The sequence below is a fragment of the Ruditapes philippinarum genome, unplaced genomic scaffold (genome assembly GCF_026571515.1).
Source record: "Ruditapes philippinarum isolate M1 unplaced genomic scaffold, ASM2657151v2 ctg9873_1_1_1_1, whole genome shotgun sequence".
NCBI classification, from domain to species: domain Eukaryota; kingdom Metazoa; phylum Mollusca; class Bivalvia; order Venerida; family Veneridae; genus Ruditapes; species Ruditapes philippinarum.
In genome coordinates this window covers 36,851-59,505 of record NW_026854708.1, presented here as the reverse complement: position 1 = coordinate 59,505, position 22,655 = coordinate 36,851, and the positions used below count along the sequence as shown (strand labels likewise).

The window sequence follows — 22,655 nt, the reverse complement described above, 5'->3', positions numbered from 1 at the left end:
GTACTTTAGGGCACCTGTGCTTAAAATAGACTTTTAAAATGAAATCCTCTTCTCAGATACTACAATGCCAAGAGCTATATAATATTTTGGGGATGCATCATCATCTCTTTGTGGTCCACTACCAAAGTTATATATAGTATACCCGTTGGGAACAAATAACTTCGCCTCGGGGATCACAAAGTTTATTATAGAAAATACATTTAAGTCTTCTTTTGTGAAACAACAATGCACAGATAATTGAGCCGTGTCACGACAAAACCAACATAATGGGTTTGCGACCAGCATGGATCCAGACCAGCCTGCGCATCCGCGCAGTCTGATCAGGATCCATGCTGTTCGCTTACAAACCCTATTACAAGTAGAGAAACTGATAGCGAACAGCATGGATCCTGATCAGACTGCGAGGATGCGCAGGCTGGTCTGGATCCATGCTGGTCGCAAACCCATTATGTTGGTTTTGTCATGGCGCGGCTCATATGTATATTTGGCATGCAGCATTGCCTAGTGGACATCTACCAAACATTGTCTCAATGTTCGGAGTTAAGATATTTTGTATGTAGTATCACTTTGTCGTCCTAACGAATGTTGTGTAAATGTCAAAGTTTATTTTATAGACTTGAATAGTAGTCTATAACATATTTAATTAGGTTTTCTTATGCGAAATTAAATACACAGAGTTTAGATATTTGTCACATTTAGAAGCAGACATCTACACATATTTTAAAATTATAATTCATTGGTAAAAATAACAAACCCAATGTGACCTCATTACTTAGATGTAAGTGAGCGATCCAGAGCTATTGAAACGAAACAAAAACCGTGCATGCGCAATGAAGCAGATGACATAATAGCAATGAGAGGACTTTTTATTTTCTGTTTCATTTTTTATTAGTCCGGGAACTTACATTGAACTTCGGAGGATGGCATTTTTCAAATTGAATTAAGGTATTTTTTTAAACAGACTTTGTTGCAGTCTTTCAATAACTTACTATACTCATTATAATTTACAGTCTATACAGTATGGATTTTAGCCAATATTAAGACGAAAAACGCACTTTTTAAAAAAAAAGTTATTCAAGGTTGATTCTGTTTAATTGGCAATACATAAAGGCGATATATCAGATTTAAAACACAGACGCTTGGGGGTCAGATCAATAAATTGAGAGGTAATTTTTTCAGATCGAAAACCAGTTGTATCGTTGTAGCAGATGTCCCATTCGTGTTTAAATATTAAAATATTTTTGACAGAGTGTTACAGGGGCGTATCACGTTGGGGGCAGGATCTGACCCCCAAGCGTCTGTGACTCACAGCGTCTGATCTGGATTCCAACAGGTATTTATAGTAGTATTTTAAAATAGATAAAGTGGCTTCCCATATAAAGATATAATGAGATTTGATACTAAATTTAGAACAAGGACGGTTATTCCAGTTTTATTAATAGAGGAGTAATACGCGTATTATAAGTTGGATTGTCCACAGGTAAACAATGTTGTTTTTTTTCGTTTTGTACAATCGTTATGAGAAGTATAATTAACCTTTGTACTATTTACTTCTATATAGATCTATTTAGGCAGACTTTTACACAATATAATGCAAACATCTACATATACGTTTTGTGTATTCATACAAAGGCGTTCCTCGCATTGATTTTGACCTAAAATATGTTTAACTTTGTTATTCATGTAATATTATATCCATACATTAAAAAATTTAAAATAGAAAAAAGGGATTTTTGTTGTATTGTTATAGACTGTAACAATATAACAACAAAAGAGGGAGATTTTAGAATTTTTGAAATTAACAAAGAAAGATCTGACATCAAAAAAGGAATATTTCTTGAATTTATGAAAATAACCCATATTTTAAGAAAAATCTTTGACAGTATTGCTACAGAAAGTGGGAGTCTGCCCCTTAAAAATAGGAGAGTTCACATGCATGTATTACATGAAAATTGAATAACAAGGTTAAACATATTTTAGGTGAAATCAATGAGACTAGCACCTTTGTATTCAGGGTTTTTATCCGAAAATTAACGAAAAGTAGCAATGGAGACATACATGTATACTCAGTAGAGGATATTTGTTTAGTTCAGTGTTAGATCGGAATATATTTCACCGAGTGAGCACCAAAAGGTATATAAAAGAAATACAAACTTTTGGTGTTCACGAGGTGAAATATTATAGAGGATATTGAATGAGGGTAAGTTCAATACTGAATTTATTGCACGAGTTGAATACAATTATATTATGCGAGCCTCTGGCGAGCATAATATTATTTTATTTAACGAGTGCAATAAATTCAGTAATGAACTTACACGGATTTAATATTCTATATATCACATACCCAAAATAAAGACCGTTAAAAGTGAAATAAAAGTCATTTTCATTGACGCGCCAATAGTATAACGCTAACATTCAGCGCGTCTTTACACAACGCTAATGACGTCACGTCAAAATATATGCACGGCCGTGCAATACCATATTTACGGAGTCGCAAAATAAATCGGCACGGGTGTGTGATTAAATTATACCTGAACTGATATACGGTGAATATCCATATCGGTACTCTCTCAAACGGTACCCTCTTCGTATATGCACATTGCACAGGCTATTATTTGCTGAGCTAATGTTCCTTTTACTGATAAAGGGAGATTTGTCATATGGAAGGATGTGTACAACGGAACATTAGAATGTTATATCTATGTGTGATCTATGTGATGTCTTGCCTCGCCCACCGCCTCGACATATTTTTTTCGGGTTGAAATGAAAAATTGGCTTGATTATTCATGTGGAATCATACATATTACACAGTTTCGTTTATATATCATCTTCGGACAAATTGCAGTAATGAATCAAAAATAAATATAAAATTCATAAAACACCATACCTTCGGTTTTGCAGCGGCATAGGTTACAACTCTGCTATTGATTTTTATATCACAGGTACCCTCTCTTTAATGTTTTTTTACCCTCTTAGCACAGTACACAAAGAAAGCATGTACAACAAAATATCTTATACAGGTAGTCGGAATTCTACAGCAATAAATTAAGACTTTGCATTTATTAAAGTAAATTAAATAAATAAATTAAAAGACAAACAAGGACATATAATATTTATCATGAATGCAAGTATAAATTGGTGAAATTCAAAAACTAGCACTGTACGAATCTTAATTTTTTCTAATGTCCGAGGTATCACATTTTTACATAATGATTGGTCCGATAAAATAGGAGGATGTACAGATTGTTATAATTTCAATAAATCTTGCATACTGGAGTGCTTTACTTCTCCGAATTAATGTATTCAAATTTACATAAATAGTCATAATTGTAGCAATAAACCAATGATGACTGTTCTAGAAAACAGTTTAGTAAAACTGAGTGAAACAAATGTATAACACCTTAAAACAGTTGCAGTTCTTTACAAATCTAGAGAAATGTATAAGGAGTACAGCATTATGGCTAAATCATCCCAAAAAGCGACTGGTACTGACCATTTCCGAAGCAATCAATCGGTCAGTCTTGGACACCGCAAAATACGTCCAAGCCCAAATAGCGACAAACTTAGAGAGGTTATTTTTACATTGTTGAGTACAGTAAAGAATTCTAGGGACGAGTACACATCTGTCAAACCTATATTGGACGAGCCGCAAGTCAAGCCAAATAAAGGTTTTGCAAATGTGTACGTGTCAGATAGAATAAGTAAGAATCAATGTTCAACTTGAATCATACCACAAGTTTTTTTTTACATTTTGACAGAACATTTTTCCTTCATATATTATAAGGATTTGATATGGATGTTTGGCCTCTGAAAACGAAAAATATACTATATCGAGTACGATATGTATTTTGCTATAGGTATTTGACCGCTGAAAGTGAAAATGAGGTTATATGGCGAACACTTTGCACTTGATATAGATATTTTTGACTGTGATCATGAAAACGTAGCTTAATGGTTACAATATGCATTTTATAATATGGACTCTTTGGAATCTTTAATAGGAAACGAGGTTTAATTTATAAGATAGGATCCAGTAATGTTTTTATTGAACACCACGTGATGCAAACGCTGAAAGGTCTTTGGTAATGTTTAATTACAGGTGAAACAAAAAAAAAATGTTGGCGTGTTGAATTGTGTTATTAGTCTAAATGTCAGGGCTAAGTAATTCATATTAAGTAATTCATAAAAAATATAGTTATAAGTGTTTCGCCATATATACGCAATATACATATTAAAGTAATTCATATTGGTTGTTATGGTAACCAGAAAATTAAATGGAATCTAATAAATGATCAACTAACACAGGTTGACAGTTAAAGCATTGAGCACATGCTGGTCACAGGTTAGCTAAAAAGCGAGCATTCAAACAATTTAAATAACATTCTAAGATGTACTGTATCCATGAACTGAAAAACAGTTAAGTCACACATAACAAAGCAATATTGAACTACCATTGCACGATAAATGCGGTTTAAAGTAAACTATGGAGGGTGATTTATGCCAAAATTACATCTTGCTTTCTTACGTTACATCGTTCTTTCTAACTTGTACATCGTTGCTTTCTAAACCACTTGTACATTATGCATTCTGACATATACATCTTGATCTGGACTTTTACATGTTGCTTTTTACACATGCACATTATGGCTTTCTGCTGTGTGCGACTTTGCTTAATTTTTTATGTTGATGTCGTTATTTAACGATCAATTATTATTCATTTGGGTTGATCTGGGTATATTAATTCAAATAAATTAACCTGCAACTGTTTGTATTTTGGGTCTATGTTAACTCAGCTTCGATGACGAATGTCAAAGGTAAGGAATGCGCCCATAGCCGAAAGCCGGGAAGCAGAAAGGCATAAATTACAACGCGACATCTGTTTGTAAATAATATGTGAAACCCAAAATTATGCTAACAGGTTTGGCGCTACAGTTATATTCTAGGTAAAGTCCTTTATTGGCGCTTTTCCGGATTCACGTTTACCAAGTTAAAACGTCCCTTTGTTTAAAAATTTCCATTTGCACTCCATGGAGAAAATTACAAAACGATTTTAACCTAATTTTTTTTATTTTTTATTAATGAAACTCTGTAGGTCAAATTATAATTTCCAGGCTGACTCAATTTGACAAGTTGCACCATTTCCCAAATCAATGTTTTAGAATTTTATTTTTTCATCAACAAAAAATAATTTTAATAAAAAGAACAGTTGTTTCAACATTGAGTTAAAGTGCTTTGGCCATAAAAAAAACTTCTTTAATTAAAATAATATTTCATCCCTTTTGAAACGTTCTTAAATTTTTTGACATGGTTCTATTTCCAAATACCTGTGACCATGAACAACATTTTTAATTTGTGTTTCTATTAATTTAGGGCATTTTCTTGCCTCATTTTTTCCAAACTAATTTTTTGTACACACGTTAAGAATTTTTTAAATTCAAACCTTGTAAAACATGTCTTTCTTCCCACTAAATTTGAAATTATTCACTTAAGGGATGGCTTTATAATTCACGACCCCGAGGTTTCTTGTTTCCAATTGTCAGCTTAAAACTGAAGGAACTGCTGCCAAAAATTCAGCTGATTCCCTGAGAAAAAAAGAAAAAAAAAGGCAAAACTGTTAGTCTGATCCAATTCTTGTGAAGAGTTTAGCTTTAGGAAACTAATGATTTCATAATATTTAATTTTGATAGTAATAAAATACAAAATGTACCAAAAAAATGTCCAAGAAATGGTTATTAAATTTCAAATGAATTGTTTGTCATAGAAGATATTAATAAACATTTTTTTTACTTCTCAAGGTGTTTGTATTGCAAATACTATTGGCCCCTTAAGGTATTAAAACTTTTTTGTTTTAAAATGAGTTAGATCGCCTATTACATTTCCAATATCATTGAACGATATAAATTAAAGAAACCCTACAAAAAGGGGCCATCTTCAGGCCAAACATGCCAAATATTCATTTTATAACCATTTCTTGGGTACCATTTTTGTAATTTTTGTTTTTTTAAACTCATCAATTAATATTATTCGAAATCATTCGTTCCTAAAGCTTACACCAACGGGGTGCTATCTATATCGGTACCCTCTTTTGCGAAAATTCTCAAACGGTACCCTCTTTAACACTGCACAGGTTCATTCTCTGCTAAAAACAAACCCGCGATGGATAACAATCCTAGTAAAATTTCAAATGTAAAAATTAAGGGAAAAGGGGGGTTTGGGGGACACGTACAAAAGATTTATTACCAACCCGGAATACAGAATGTTTTTATTTAGTGCTGATTTGTCATGTGCCCTTCATTTTTCATGTACTGCAACTTCACAATAAGCTACAAAAAATCGGACATGTCTTGGGCCTCGCCCATTCACCCGACATACTTTTCGGGCTGCAATGAACCGGTTTGGGCTTGATTTAAAATATGCTCCATACATATTTAATACGTTCATTTACATATCATCTTCGACAAATGGCAGGGTTTACTGTCAAAAATAAATCTAAAATTTTCTAAAAAAACCCTACTTTTCGGGTTTTGCAGCGTTACACTCCATGGCACAATTGCGTTAATCGTTAAATTTAGGTATGTAATAAATTTCTTACTTTTATGTTAATATTAATACTTAACGATTAACGCAAAATAATTTTTTAAGCCATAATATTATTGTGCCCCTTGTGGGACGTATGTGTTATAAAAATTGAAGGTACCCTGTAATATTTAAAAATTCAAAATGAAGAGAGGTAGCCCGTTTTTGCCGCTGCAAAAAAAAAAAAAAGGGCAAAACTGTCTAGTCTGACCAGACTAGACGTTTTTGACATTTATTTTTTTTCTCAGAATCAGCTGATTTTTTGGCAGCAGTTCCTTCAGTTTAAAAAGCTGACACTGTGAAAAGAACCTGGGCCGTATTCATAAAAAGCTCTTAGTGGAAATCAATTTCAAATTAGTGAAAAAAGACATTTTTTGACAAAATTTAATTCAAAAAATCTAACGTTGTACCAAAATTTAGTTTGAAAATAGGCAAGAAAATTCCTAATTTTAATTAAAAACACCTTAAAATGTTGTGGATGGGTCACAAGGTATATTGGAAATAAGCCATGTCAAATTTAAGAACGTTTCAAGAAGGATGGGAAATTATTTTTTAATAAGAAGTTTTTATGGCCCCAAGCACTTTAAACAATGTTGAACAACTGTTCTATTTTATTGATTATTTTGTTTGATGAAAAAAAAAAATTCTAAAACCATTGATTTGGAAATGTGCAACTTTGTCATTGTCAGCTGGGGAAATATAATTTGAAACCTACAGAGTTTCAGTAATAAATATAAAAATTTTGGTTAAATCGTTTTTGTTATATTTTCTCCATGAGTGCAAATGGAAAATTTTTTAAAACAAAGGGACGTAACTTGGTAAACTGAAATCCTCGAAAACCGCAATTACGGACTTTTGTATATTTCCTCCATTGAGTTTGCAATGGAAATTTTAAAACAAAGGGACGTAACTTGTAAACTGAATCCGAACCGCAATACGGACTTTACCGAGAATTATAACTGTAGCGCCACCTGTTAGCAATAATTTGGGTGTCACATATTTATTACACCAGATGTCGCGTTGTAAATTATGCTTGCTGCATTCGGCTTTCGGCTATTGCGCATTCTACCTTTATGACATTCGTCATTCAAGCTGAGTAAATAGACCCAAATACAAAACAGTTGCAGGTTATAAATTTATTGAATTAATATACCAGATCAACAATGAATAATAATTGATCGTTAAATAACGACATCAACATAAAATTAAGCAAGTCGCACACAGCAGAAAGCATAATGTCATGTAAGAAAGCAACATGTAAAAGTCAGAATGCAAGATGTATATGTCAGAATGCATAATGTACAAGTTAGAAAGCACGATGTACAAGTTAGAAAGCACGATGTAACGTAAGAAAGCAAGATGTAATTTTGGCATAAATCACCCTCCATATAAACAAATGTGATGCTTAGAGGGCACCAATGCGTTAAAAATTAGCAAGAGGTTACCTGTGATATAAGAACTAAAAGCATTTCATTTTTGACTAATTATTGCAATTTGTCCGAAGATTATATATGAATGAACACATTTTATATGTATGGACGCATATATAATCAAATAACTCATTCATTTAAGCTAAAAAAAATGTCGGGGCGGTGGCAAGGTATGGCATATCAAATTTATGTAGCTTACTGTGAAGTTACAGTAATTCAAAAATGGGCTCATTACAAAACAGCACGTCAATAAAACATTTTTGTGTTCTGTGGTATACTATTTTACCACATGACATACGTACTTTCCCCGTTACAACTCAATTTCTTTGGATTGTGAGCCATCGCTGTTCTTTTTTTCAGCAAATAATGTCCTGTGAATGTGCAAAGAGGGTACTGCTTGTGTAGATTTCGCAAAGAGGGTACCGATATGGATATGCACCGTGGCTTGAAATTCATGTAGCCGTAAGGTCAGTTTTGTTTACATTTCGAAGCTTGGTATCTTTAGAAAATTGACACAGACACTTGGGATGTGGAGCTCAAAACGCCTTGAAAATTTCAAATAAAATGTGTATTTGTCAATCACAGCACAAGCCGTTTTGAAAAAGAAAAACAGTCGGAGATAATTGGCAACATACAGGGATCACTTCTGCGACGTCTGTCCGTCCGTCTGTCCGTCCATCACAAAACTTGTCCGTACTTCTCCTCAGAAACTACTGCTGCAATTTCTTCCAAACTTAATGTTAAATTCTGCTTAAGCCGGTGCTAGGGGGCGTGGACGGTAACTTGCACTTTCCAGTACCGTCCATGAACAGGCTCAATCAAACCGAGCCTGCAACATTTTCAATTTTGTCGTGTTGGGCTTTCTTTAGGGATTCTGTATTTATCTATTTAACAGGAATGAAGTACCAAGTCTAGTTGTGCATATCTTTGGTATATTTCGGTTCAATGATTTTTGTCAGAGTTATGGCCCTTTAATGATTTTTTTTTTATAGTTTGTCCAGACTTAACTTCTCTTAAACCACTGAAGCAATTTCAATGAAAATCTGTATTCTCGTGTACTTGCGCAAATTATACGTTGTTTTTTTCGGTTGAAAATGTTTTGGCAGAGATATGGCCCTTGATTAAAAAGGGTGTCTTGTGTGTTACCAGATACACAAAATCTTGTTAAATCTGTTATAGCGAGCTCGACGAGCTGGCCCGAAGGGCCTGCTCGCAAAGCGAGCTTTACGGTAACGCGAGTACCTGCTAAGTGATGGTTTTGAAAACTTTCGTCCAAAGTTACGAATTTGACACATCGCAACCTTTCGAATTTAAAGATAACGATAAAAACTGAGGAATTCTGACTGAAAACGGATGTGTAGACTGGTCACCCGCGCACGTCTATGGGAACCATAATTGGACAAGGAACCAGAATAACGGAAGCTGTGTATAAAAAATGAAAATCGATAGGCGCCATTTTTGTTTGAAAAATCTGATAAATAAAAAACAATTTTTTTGTCAAATTTTGTTGTGAAAACTATCTAGAATGTAAGAAAATGGTCTAACTAAGAAAATTAATCCGAACACCAATATCTTTTATTCAGTCGTTAACGCTGTACAGACGTTTAAAGTATTGTTTACGTGACGTCACAACGTAGCGCCAAACAGCACGTGCGCAAAACAAACAAATCAAGTACACTATTTTAATGTCGCAAACGTGTTTAGTTTTACATTTATTTCACTTGAAATAATCTATATTTCGCTTGAAAAATTATAGAATGAAATAAAATAAACAAAGTTTTATCAACGTTTTCAAAACTCGTTATTCATTTCACGACAGGGGCGGAGCCATATTTAACACAGTACGTGTGACGTCACACGCACTCGTCACTGCATTTGAAATAAAAATGAGCTTTCATACAAGTAGTAAACATCGAGCTCGCTTTGAGGCTTTGCCTTTTTCATATTACCCAGTAGATGACCCCTATCGACTTTGGTGTCACTAGTTCAAAGGTCAAGGTCACAGTTGTGTGAGGTTGATGAAGGCACCCCTATAAAAAATGTTGAGCGTTCTTTGCGTAAGTTATTCTTTGCGGTAATTTGGCGCAGTCTCCGCCATGTTTTAAGTAGAAAGAATAAAGGCAATGAATTAAGAACATATTCTTTTCTTTTTAGGTAAGTATTAGCGAGCTCGACGAGCTGGCCCGAAGGGCCTGCTCGCAAAGCGAGCTTTACGGTAACGCGAGTACCTGCTAAGTGATGGTTTTGAAAACTTTCGTCCGAAGTACCGAATTGGACACATCGCAACTTTTCGAATTTAAAGATAACGATAAAAACCGAGGAATTCTGACTGAAAACGGATGTGTAGACTGGTCACGTGCACCCGCGCACGTCTATGGGAACCATAATTGGACAGGGAACCAGAATAACGGAAGCTGTGTATAAAATTGAAGGCGCCATTTTGTTTGAAAAATCTGATAAATAAAAAACAATTTTTTGTCGAATTTTGTTGTGAAAAAACTATCTAGAATGAAAGAAAATGGTCTAACTAAGAAAATGAATCCGAACACCAATATCTTTTATTTAGTCGTTAACGCTGTTAACAGACGTTTAAAGTATTGTTTACGTGACGTCACAAGTGTAGCGCCAAACAGCACGTGCAAAACAATCAAATCAAGTACGCTATTTTAATGTCGCAAACGTTTTAAGTTTAACATTTATTTCACTTTTATTAATCTTTATTTCGCTTGAAAAATTATAGAGTGAAAATAAAATAAACAAAACAAAGTTTTATCAAACGTTTTCAAAAACTCGATATTCATATAACGACAGGGGCGGAGCCATATTTAACACAGTACGTGTGACGTCACACGCACTCTTCACTGCATTTGAGATTATTTCATACTATTTCACGTTCAAAGTACATCGAGCTCGCTTTGAGGCTTTGCCTTTTTCATATTAACAAGTAAGAGAAAGAAAAAGACTTTCTTCGATAGGTTTATTCATTGTATTTTTTGTTTATCGTAACTGTTATCAATGACATTGTATCGTTTAGCTTGCAAACATGTTTAAAGTTGAGAGTCATATGTTTTCGCGGATAAACGTTTTACATACGTATTTTGTTAATTTTGTTTATTGTTAATACGCATTTTATAGCGAGCTCGACGAGCTGCTGCTCGCAAAGCGAGCTTTACGGTAACGCGAGTACCTGCTAAGTGATGGTTTTGAAAACTTTCGTCCAAAGTACCGAATTGGACACATCGCAACCTTTCGAATTTAAAGATAACGATAAAAACTGAGGAATTCTGACTGAAAACGGATGTGTAGACTGGTCACCCGCGCACGTTTATGGGAACCATAATTGGACAGGGAACCAGAATAACGGAAGCTGTGTATAAAAAATGAAAATCGAAGGCGCCATTTTGTTTGAAATCTGATAATGAAAACAATTTTTTTGTCGAATTTTGTTGTGAAAACTATCTAGAATGAAAGAAAAATGGTCTAACTAAGAAAATGAATACGAACACCAATATCTTTTTATTCAGTCGTTAACGCTGTACAGACGTTTAAAGCTATTGTTTACGTGACGTCACAATGTAGCGCCAAACAGCACGTGCAAAACAAACAAATTAAGTACGCTATTTTAAGTCGCAAACGTTTTAAGTTTTACATTTATTTCACTTTAAATAATCTTTATTTCGCTTTGAAAAATTATAGAGTGAAATAAAATAAACACAGTTTTATCAACGTTTTCAAAACTCGTTATTCATTTCACGACAGGGGCGGAGCCATATTTAACACAGTACGTGTGACGTCACACGCACTCGTTACTGCATTTGAAATAAAAATGAGCGATTATTCGTAAAAAGTACATCGAGCTCGCCTTGAGGCTTTGCCTTTTTCATATTATGATAACTATGAACTTTTTGTAAGTAAAATACAGTTTAATAATTGTTTAGACAATTATTTAGAATAGCATGTTTTATGCCATATTTGGAAAGAGCTCGGTAAATGAACCCAAAGGCAATTAAACGACATAAAGTCGAACATGTAACATATTGTTTGAACATTACTAAATAAACAACATAAAGTTGAACATATAAAATATTGTTTTGAACATTGGTTTTATGCTATTTGTCTAACTGAACATATGAAAATTCATTATTATCTTTCATCTTTTGTTAAGTATATACAGTTATAAGTGCCAAATTAATTGATTGTCAGTATTATCATTTGTGCCAATTATTTAGATTGTTATTGTTTTATGCATAATATTAAATTCTCAAGTTAAGTATCTATAGTAGCAGTTTAGTAATCATCAGTTTAATATGTTTTTATTTCAATCAGATATATAAATAATTAAGGTTGTGTTGTTAATCAGGTTATTATTATTCATTCCAAACATTTTACATTGCAGTATTATAAAGATAATGATTTATATTTTAATACTCTTTGCATGTACCCCTAGACATGAGTAAAGTTGAAATGTTGTTATATTTTTAGTTGAACAATTAGTTAAATGTTTTTATGCCACATGTTGTTATGCAACGGCAGTCTCCGCCATGTTTTAAGTAGAAAGAATAAAGGCAATGAATTAAGAACTTATTCTTTTCTTTTTAGACTCCGTATCATATCTTCAATTTGACCCGGCCAACAGTGGCCTTAAATGTCAAAATGGTTTCCGCTGATTATCTTGGAAAGTATTCATCACAAAGTATTCATATTTCACATAGTGATTAGTCATAACTAGAAGATGACCCCTATTGATTTTGGGGTCACTATATCAAGGTCAAGGTCACAGGGTCCTTGAATGGAATAGTGGTTTATGTTCATTATCTTGAAAGCTTTTTATCACCAAGGCTTCATATTTCTCATATTGATTGGTCATATCTAGTACATGACCCCTATTGATTTTAGGGTAAATATGTCAAGGGTCAAGGTCACAGGTGCCTTACATTTCAGAATGGTTTCCGCTTATTATCTTGAAAACTATTTATCACAAAGTCTTTATTATATTTCTTTTTTTTTTCTATAACTAAACGCTTCTATATACCCATTTATGGCAAGTTTCTATAACAAAATTACCAATTATGTGAGTAGGGGGCATGTTTGTCGTTGGAATTTCTTGTTATTTTCAAAGTTTGTCCAGTATACTCCTGAAATTTCATTAAAACTTTACAGAATTGATTGGTAGCTCAATTTCATGCACATATATCATAGGTTTTCCGCTTGAATGATTTTTGGCCGAGTTATAACCCTTCAATTAAAAAGGTTTTTTTGAGTCACCAGCTACTTGTTTGGACTACTCTTCAGAAACTATTTGTGCATTTTCATCAAAACGTTATAGGAATGATCAATACTATGTTTTGTTGTGCATCTAAACAACATTTTGATTTAATGATTTTTGTCAGAATTATGGCCCTTTAATGATTTTGATGATTTTTGTAGAATTTGTACGGACTCCTCATATATCCAATGAAGCTTTACAGCATTGATCGGTAGCTAAAGTAATTGCGCATATTATACGGGTTTTCCTATTGAAGGATTTTTCACCGAGTTAAAGCCCGTGAATAAAAAATGTGTTTTGCAGTGTTAATGATTTTTGTGTTTTCTGCTAAGCAGCAGCTGCAACATGCTATTTGCTTTCATGAGGCGTTCTTGTTTATATTGAATTTAAGCAGTGTTTGTTTATAGATATTGATTTTAAGTGGTGTTTGACTGTATTCATTTTAAGTGTTGTTATATAAATAAGCTTTTATTTTTTTAGAGTCATCAAACATGTTGTAGAAGAGAGAACTTAAAGTATCAATCCTAAAAAAAGATCATGGCTTCAAAGGACAAAAACTATAGGTTAATTACTCTTGTTACTGACATTTGCCCAATACCTTTAAGAAGGTATTTCCTTGATTTAGCGAAGTCTGATACAAGTCCAGGTGTCCCTTTCACTACGCTTGACCAGTATATGTTATTCAGACAAAGCGATGTTAAAAAATCTATACGGAAAGATCAGTATGGTACAATATATCCAAATGCTGACGAGACAGAATGGGACGTTACTTTACTATCAGCTCTCTTACTTGGACTTTTTGAGAATCAGATGAAGAATGGTGAAAACAGTTTGATTAAAGTTATTCGTAAAAAACGCAACAAACTGCAGCACAAGCCTGGAAGCGTTATCACAGATGATGCCGAATTCGATTCAGATTGGAATGATATTGAAACTGCGACACAAACTTTAGCACTGATAGTTGGTGGAACAACGTTTGAAAATGAAGTAACAGATCAAATTGAAGCAGTAAAGGTCAATAATCTTCCAAGACTAGGCGATACACTCAAAAGCTGGTATGAAGATATCATAATTGAACTTAAGAACGAAATCAAAGAACTCAAAGAAGAAACTTTACAAGTTAAGAAAACATCTGAATCATCTTTACAGATCCTTCAAGGTGTTTCTCATAAAAGACCTATTTCGAAAGGTAATTTTAATTTACTAGAAGTTACTAATGCGGTGTCACATAATCTGGTTTGATAACAGTACTAGTCAATACACGGATTCAACTTCTTTCATTAAAAATTTTACAATAACTTCTTTTTTACTACATGAACATAGATACAAAGCAGATTATGGTCAACTATTTTAATTTTTATTTAAATGTTGATTATTTATATCATTTAAAAAGTCTCTTGCCATATTTTTGGAAATATATAATAATGACAAGTCCATAATTTCATCTTACAGGGGGACCAGCTAAAAAGGTATTGAAAATTGTAGACGTACGCGTGAACAAATTAAGAGGTAAGCAAAACTTTCACTCTCTTTTATTCAAAAGCACAAATATGCAACATAATGTTACAAGTATTGTTATATTGCGTAGTAGTACAATATCAGCCATGAATAATGCTTCAATCTGACCTTAAGTTATAATATTGCTTAAATAAGAGGAAAATGCATGCATTTCTTAGAACTGAAGATAATTGAAGATAATTGAATAGTTCCCCGTGCATTAATTATAGTAAATAAGAGATGACTTCGCATAGTAAAACCTATCATCTGCTGTGTGACAGCTTAATAGTTTAAATCACAATGCGGGGATTAGAGAACAACTAGAAATATCTATTTACCAGACAAAGCAAATGGAAAAAGATGTATATATATGTTGTTGTATTTGTGGTTGTTTTTTTAAACATTGTGAGTTATTTGACACTCAAAATGTTTTTTTTATATTTTATATAGTTCTGTCCATGTTTTATAGTTAATGACCTCTGGTAACTTAAATTAAACTAACATTGACGTGAAAAACAAACAGTTATCTAGGGAACGGCAATTTGGGCGAAAGCATAATTATTTATTTATTTGTGGATTTTAGTTACCAGTATCTCTGCAAGTGTCTGACTGCTTATGCCACATGACTTTTGAACAACGGACTTAATGTTTTAGGTCAACTGTCACGAAAAAATTAATTTATTGGTGTACATGTAAAATAACCCTAGAATGAATTATGACCTGCAACATAAACATTGTTGTCCTATTTGTTGATTTCTAAGATACAAATTTCACCAATTTATTTTACAAACTTATTATTGTAATTAAAACGACTTATTCTAAGAATATTCAAAAACTTTTAGGATCTTGACAGACAAAGAACTTAATTTGTTTGCATTAAAGCAGCATAACTGTCGATTCATACGTCTAATTTTCATGAACATTTTATCGAATAAGTAAAATTTTGTGAAGTAAACAAAAAAAGTACGCAATGCATACGGCACTTTATTCCAAATAAATTGGTAATTTCACAATGCAAACGGCACTTTCATTCAGCATGCATATTTGTAAATTAATAAAGAGGTCAGAAATGGCCTTTAAATACTGCGTAAGTCACGCAGTAGAAATATGTTAAAAATGCTGCAAAATAAATCAATAATTGCACAAAACATGTACATTTTTACAATGTTCTTGAATCTTGACTCTTTTAAACTTTTCAAAAATCTAACAATATTTTTCTTTTGTTTGATTTGCTTAAAATATTTACCACATATCAAGGTATGCAGCTGTAAGATCTTTTTTCTTAACTCTCATTTAAGAACTTGTTTGTTATCGTTTTCAGACTAAACAGAATATATTTTGCATTGTTATTACTTCAAAAAAATGAAAGATAAAAAATATTCTTTACAAGCTCACATGAGCACAATGAGTAAAAACTAAAAAAAACATCTTGTCTTAAGAGCTTAGGTATTTGGTATATTATATCATCTTAACGTCCTCTACCATAGTTGTTGTTCAACGTTTGCCCCTATTGTTAAAATTTCCCTTATATAAATAACAAAATGTATTCAAGTGAGCGCTTTAAGGCCCATAATCCCTTTGTTATTTTATTTATTTATTGGTTATTGTTTATCTTATTACATTGTATTTATTTTTGAAACAATGATGACTTTGCATACGTTGCATTATTTATTTTAGATAATTTTAGACAAACTATAGAAAGGGAATTACCAGAAGATTTTAAATGTCAACCGGAAGAACGTGAAATACTGCGTATTCTTGAAGAAAACCATTGTGTAGTAGTCACTGGCTCCGAAAACACCAGTTACCTCGCAACAGTTTTATCGGCGATCATTAGGTCGGAGAAATACCCTTTAGATAGATGCTGTGAAATGAAAACAGTTGATGACTGGAATAGTATCGATCCAAACGAAACAGATCTTGTTTTATTCACCGAACCTTTCGCAGAGCAACAGAATGAGTCCCGCTTACATCGCATATTCCAAAGCATGCTAGATTCTTGTAAGATGCCGAGCAAGGAATTTAGAATCGATATTGTGATAGTCTCCGAAAACTTAAAGGTCAACCAATGGAAGGAGAATCATGACGATAATGAGATCTTCAAAAACGTTATTGAGCTGTTTATGCCAACTGATGAAAAGAACCCACTGGATCTTGAAAAACGTATTTTTTTAGCTATACTTGTTGTTTTTTTTTTGAAGAAAAAATGAGGTATTGTTATAGTTATGTCGGCGTTCCTGTTGGCGCCCTGAAAACTTTAACCTTGATCATAACTTTTTAAGTTCTTAGTGTATGTCTTCATACTTGGCCACAACAACCCTTGGGGCAATACATTCAAGTAGACCAGACTGAACTTGATTAATAAATGATCTTGACCTTCTAGGTCAAATGTCAACATTGTGCTTTGATTTTCGCTGAGTTTTGCTATTAGTGACTATAACTTTGTTATTTTTTAATAAATTGTCTTCAAACTTGAACACAAAAATCTTCTAGAATAGACTTTTAAGTTAACTAGAATACCTTGACCTTTACTCATAAATGACCTTGACATTGAAGGTCAAATTATTATAATTTTCTCTTTTTTGCTGTAACTGGCTTTAATTTTGTTTTTAATGAATGGATTGACTTCATATTAAGACACAACATTGTTTAATATAAAAACTTCATGTATATCAAACTCAAATTGACCTAGGCTCATTTAAGACATTGACCTTAAAGCTGATTTTTGCTATAATTGACTATAACTTGGTAACAATTTTTCTATAGTTATGTTTATTATGATGATTGACCTACTCATTTTATCACAAAGCTAGTAGTTACGGACCGTGAAAACTTTTCAGTGCATTTGACATTTTTTCTCATACAATACGCATTGTTTCACACTTTAGAAAGAAAATTTTACAAGAATTGAAAGAAAAATCATATCCTGGTTTTGAAAAAAGACAGACGTTTACTCTTAAAGTTTAAAAGAAGAATGGCATCTTGGATGCAATGAAAGACGTTGATCGTATATAAGGCTTTTGAAACTTGTTTTAATTTTATAGATGTAGTATTACTCTCCGAGAGTCTTAGTTACTTAATGAACCCACATAATGTCATAATTTACTGAAATATTAAACCAATACTATCTCAAACATGTGTTTAAGCACTAATATTTCCTTGGGCAATTTTAAGAAAGCACAAAACAACATTTTCACAGTATACAAGAGCACAGCTTTCATGAAATAACAAAGCCAGAAGAAAGTGGATATTTGAATAACGCCAACAAATTTGTACTTTTTCAGGAAACATAACAGATAAGAGACATGATATTTGTGGCGTTTTTGGAAATATGATAGGTATGTTTTGATGTATAACAGTAGTAACCTTTCTTGTTTAATAATGTTTTATTGAAAAAAAAAACAGTTCTAAGAAGAAAGTTGAAATATTATTTTCATTTGTTCAACATTATATATTTCATATTCATTCTTCAGCACAATCGGAAGTATTCATTCATGACTGCAAAACAGACGCTTCTGACAATAAAGAGCTGATGGAACAAGCGCGACAAAAGTTTAAGAAACATAAAGCGATTGTGATTACAGGATCAAAGGGTGGTACATCCACAAGATTTGCATTGAAATTGGTTTCATCACTTTACAGCAAAGAACAATGTGTTATTCTTACAGAGGCCAGTGACTGGAAACAAGTGACACTTGGAAAAGTCAGTGTTATTGTCATTGACGAATTTGCAGGCAAATACAAGTATAATACTTCCTTTGTCGAGGCTTGGCTCAACAAATTTGATATAATCTATGCAGCTGTAATCAAAGGACTGCTGAATGTGATAGTTACGTGTGAATCAAGTTTCTTCCAAAAGGTTATAAAGACTATTTCCAGCCATGCTCTACTGAATCACAGAGTAAAGCTACCAAATAATGCTTTGGTCAATGTTGTAAAAGAAGAGCCAGTATCTCCCCAACCCGAGAACCCGAGCTCTTCAAATACAGGTGTGTAGGGCTTTGACCTGCTCCTATAATGATGTAATCTGCTTTTAACTATTAAAACATTGGGAATTATAAGGTTAATTAAGTTTGTTTATTACAAATTTCTGATTAATCATGCGTTATGACCGACAGGTTCATTTGTATAAACAAACATGAACACACACATATACGCTCGCACTGATTGAGTTTGTTCAACAATATCAAAGCCAACTGACACACATTACAATTATTTGACGCTTGATATAAGGGATAAAAATATATAAATATTAGAAAGGGGAGGATCGATTTTTGTACTGAACAAAATCTTAAAAATCGATCGTTACGGATAAAGATCTATTGTTATTTACACGTATTTGGTTAAATTTCTTTATTGAAACATGTACAAAAACGTTTGTTATTTAATTGTCATCTTTGCAATACAATTAATAAACAATTTTACTCCAAAATTGACATCAAACACTTTACCCAAGAGTCTATGTTTGCTGATGTTGACTTATAAAGAAGTAATTATAATTTGATCATTAATTTGTCCTTTTTATATAATATTTGATACGTTTGTTCCTTTTGAAGATTTCTATCAAACAAGTAAATCATTTCATGCATTTATTTTCAGATGATTCAGCACAGGAACCAGAGCAAACACCAAGGTACTATGCATTATCTTTTCTTTACAATAAGAATAAATTAATTCCATAAATAGAGAACCATTTTTGTGCTGCCTCTACGGAGTAGTGGCGACATATGGGAATCACTTCTCCACCGTCTGTCTATCCATCTGTCCATCTGTGGCAAAACTTGTCCGGACTCTTCCTCAGAAATTACTGGTGCAATTTCTTCCAAACTTATGGGAATGATCAGTACAAAGTCGAGTTGTGCATATCGTCGGCATTTGAGTTCAATGAGTTCTGTCAGTCATGGCCCTTTAATGATTTTTATTTTTAAAGTTTGTGCGAACCATTCTCCTATATCATCCAATCAATTTCATTGCAAGTACTTGCGCATATTACACACACGGGTTTTTCGATTGAATGATTTTTGGCGGAGTTATGGCCCTTGAAAAAAAAGAGTTTTTGTGTGTTGCCAGCTACACAGAATCTTGTCCGAACTACTTACTACCTAGCGAAAATTTGTGAACTGGTGAAATTCCATCCAAACTTCACAGGAATAGTCAGTACCAAGTCTAGTTGTGCATCTCATCGGCTTTTTGTTTTGGTTCATTGATTTTTGTCAGAGTTATTGCACTTACATTATTTTTATTTTCAACGTTTGTCTGGACTACTCCTCTTATATTTCTAATGCAATTTCATTAAAACTTGATTGGTAGCTCAAGTACTTGCGCATATTGCACTGGTGTTCTGCTTGAATGATATTTGGCGGAGTTAAGACCCTAAAAAAAAAAAGATGTTAATAAAGTTTGTCCGGAATACTTCTCTCATACCACTTATGCTATTTCATTTAAACTTTACAGGATTGTTTTGTAGCTCAATTACTTGTGCATATAACACAAGTTTTCCACTTACATGATGTTTGGCAATGTAACGGCCCTTCAATAAAAAAGGTGTCTTTTTTGTGTTGCCAGCTACTTGCTTGTACTACTTTTCAGGGCTTGTGCATTTTCATCAAAACTTAACAGGAATAACCGCACTATGTCTAGTTGTGCATCTCATCAACAGTTTTCGATTTAATGATTATTGTCAGGGTAACATCCATTTAATAATTTCAATTATTAAAATTTGTCCGGACTACTCCTCTTATACCACTTATGCAATTTTAATGAAACTACAGCATTGATTGGTAGCTTAAGTACTTGCACATATTACACAGGTTTTCCGGTTAAAGGATTTTCAGCAGAGTTATGGGCCTTGAATAAAAATTTGTTTTGCCCTTTTAATGATTTTTGGTCATCCTGCGACACAGTAGCTGCAACATGCATTTTGCTAACATGAGGCGACACATGTCATCACTGTTGGCCCTTGTCATATTTTTCGCTCACCTGATGTTTTGTTTGCAACTGCTTGTTAGCAATTATAATCATATAAAATTGCAAACATATATTTCTCATCATCGGCCACAGAGACCTCAAGCTCCAGGTAAGTGAAGTTATTTATTCAAGTTCTATACATACTTGATATCTCAAGGTATAAGGAATGTCAGACATTTCACTCCCAAGACGTTTCACTATTGAGACGTTTCACTCCCAAGACGGTTCACACCTAGACGTTTCACTCCCATTTTGTCAATTGTATGGACGTTTTACTCCCAATTTTTAGAGATGTTTACTAGGGAAGTGAACAAATTTTAATATCATTAATACCAAACAGTGTAAAAAGGAAATTTTTTGACAACAGCCAATTTTAACACAGAAACTTCTCATATGGGTAAGTTTTGTTTATATAATAATTAATTTTAGATACAAAAAATGATTATACATGACAAATATTGCAAAAGTCCCAATGCTTCTTATTTAATTTAAAGACTTTTCTCTCCCTTACCAGTTCCACCCCTGAAGTTTCCTTCCTGACGGTTCACTCCCTATTTTTGGGGAGAACCGTCTGCATATTTGCAAATAAGCAGACAGTTCCTCCCCATTTTTATGTTTTATTAATGCATTATTATTGGAGTATATAGATGTTACATAAATGGTAAGTTTAATATTTATTGATATGAATAAGAAAAAAAAAATATTTAAGTTTTTATATATTAAATAAATGGGTACATTTATGATTAATTGAAATCAATATAAATTAGAGAAAAAAAATTGTATTGAAGTATTTAGATGTTTGACAAATGAATAAGTTTATTATTAATTGATATGAATTAGAAAAGAAAATATTTTAGCATAAATTATTCTGATTTTTTTTAATTAGATCTAATGTATGCTTTTTAATGTGTTTAGTAATTGAAAATAATTAATGAATCATTTTGTATTTTTTTTTATATAAATAAGAATAAAATTTATAAAAAAAAATGATTAATGCATTTTAATACCTAAATTTCATACTCTTGTATAATGAAAAAAAGGGTGTTCAATACACATGTGCACCAAGTTTGCACAGAGTAATATAGATGTTTATATATCGCAAAAGCACTAAAGTAGCATTAAATAATTTAACAATTTTTTATCCCATGTTTAAAATTAACAACAAAAAACACGTTACTCAAAGTTAATTGTTGTCACAAGATTGATTATGCTTTAAATTAAAATTGCCTACTGAGTCCATGCTTACAAAAGATCAAATAGTTATATATTATATATTAATTTAAAAGTGTTATTTTAATCAAAAATATTTTTTCTTTAACCTTTTACCCCATGAGCATATTGCGAAAAATGGCCGTTTTCATTGAAAAGCCTCCTGTAACAAGTTCAAACTGCTATGATGAAACTATGAAAAATGCTTCAATACTAATGAAACTTGGCACAAATATTGACTACACCATAGCCTCTGTAACAGCATGCTCAATGGTAAATTTCCTGTTACCGTGGCAACGGGGGACGTCTCAAAGTTGCCAAAAATCACTATTTTGCATTGTTTTTTTTCCATCATAACTGATTTCAAAGTGCTGCAACTTCCTAACGAATTGAGATAGAGTAAAAGGCTTTTCAGTGTCCGTTACTAGTTACCCTAAGATCGACCTGAGGCCATTTTTAGCCTATCACATGTCCAAAATTTTCTTGGCGATGAGAGGGACTCCGCCCCCTTCAAACCCCCCAAACAGAAGGGGGCACATCCCCCTTCTGGCAACCTCCTGAAGTAATATTTGGATGGGGGACGGCGCTGAAAAAGTGGTCACTTTTTAAAACAACATTTCTCAAACGAAAAACAGTGTTTGGGGTCTAAATAGGGCATTTTTTCAATGTTTGAGGCCACAAAAAGGGGGGGGGGGGGCAAAAAGCCGTCG

General features: G+C 32.9%; 1 protein-coding gene across 1 annotated transcript in view; it reads left to right on the top strand.

Annotated features, from left to right (window-relative positions):
- Positions 1-651: 651 nt before the first annotated feature.
- The window catches only part of LOC132740815 (uncharacterized), a gene marked incomplete at its 3' end in the record, with an annotated part of 37,536 nt that continues 15,532 nt past the window's right edge, over positions 652-22,655 (top strand). The window contains exons 1-8 of the mRNA XM_060728818.1: positions 652-945; positions 8,367-8,468; positions 13,753-14,461; positions 14,725-14,781; positions 16,447-16,932; positions 18,054-18,107; positions 18,243-18,758; positions 19,369-19,402. Of these exons, the coding sequence (XP_060584801.1) occupies positions 13,810-14,461; positions 14,725-14,781; positions 16,447-16,932; positions 18,054-18,107; positions 18,243-18,758; positions 19,369-19,402 (1,799 nt within the window). The remainder of the gene's footprint in view (positions 946-8,366; positions 8,469-13,752; positions 14,462-14,724; positions 14,782-16,446; positions 16,933-18,053; positions 18,108-18,242; positions 18,759-19,368; positions 19,403-22,655) is intronic.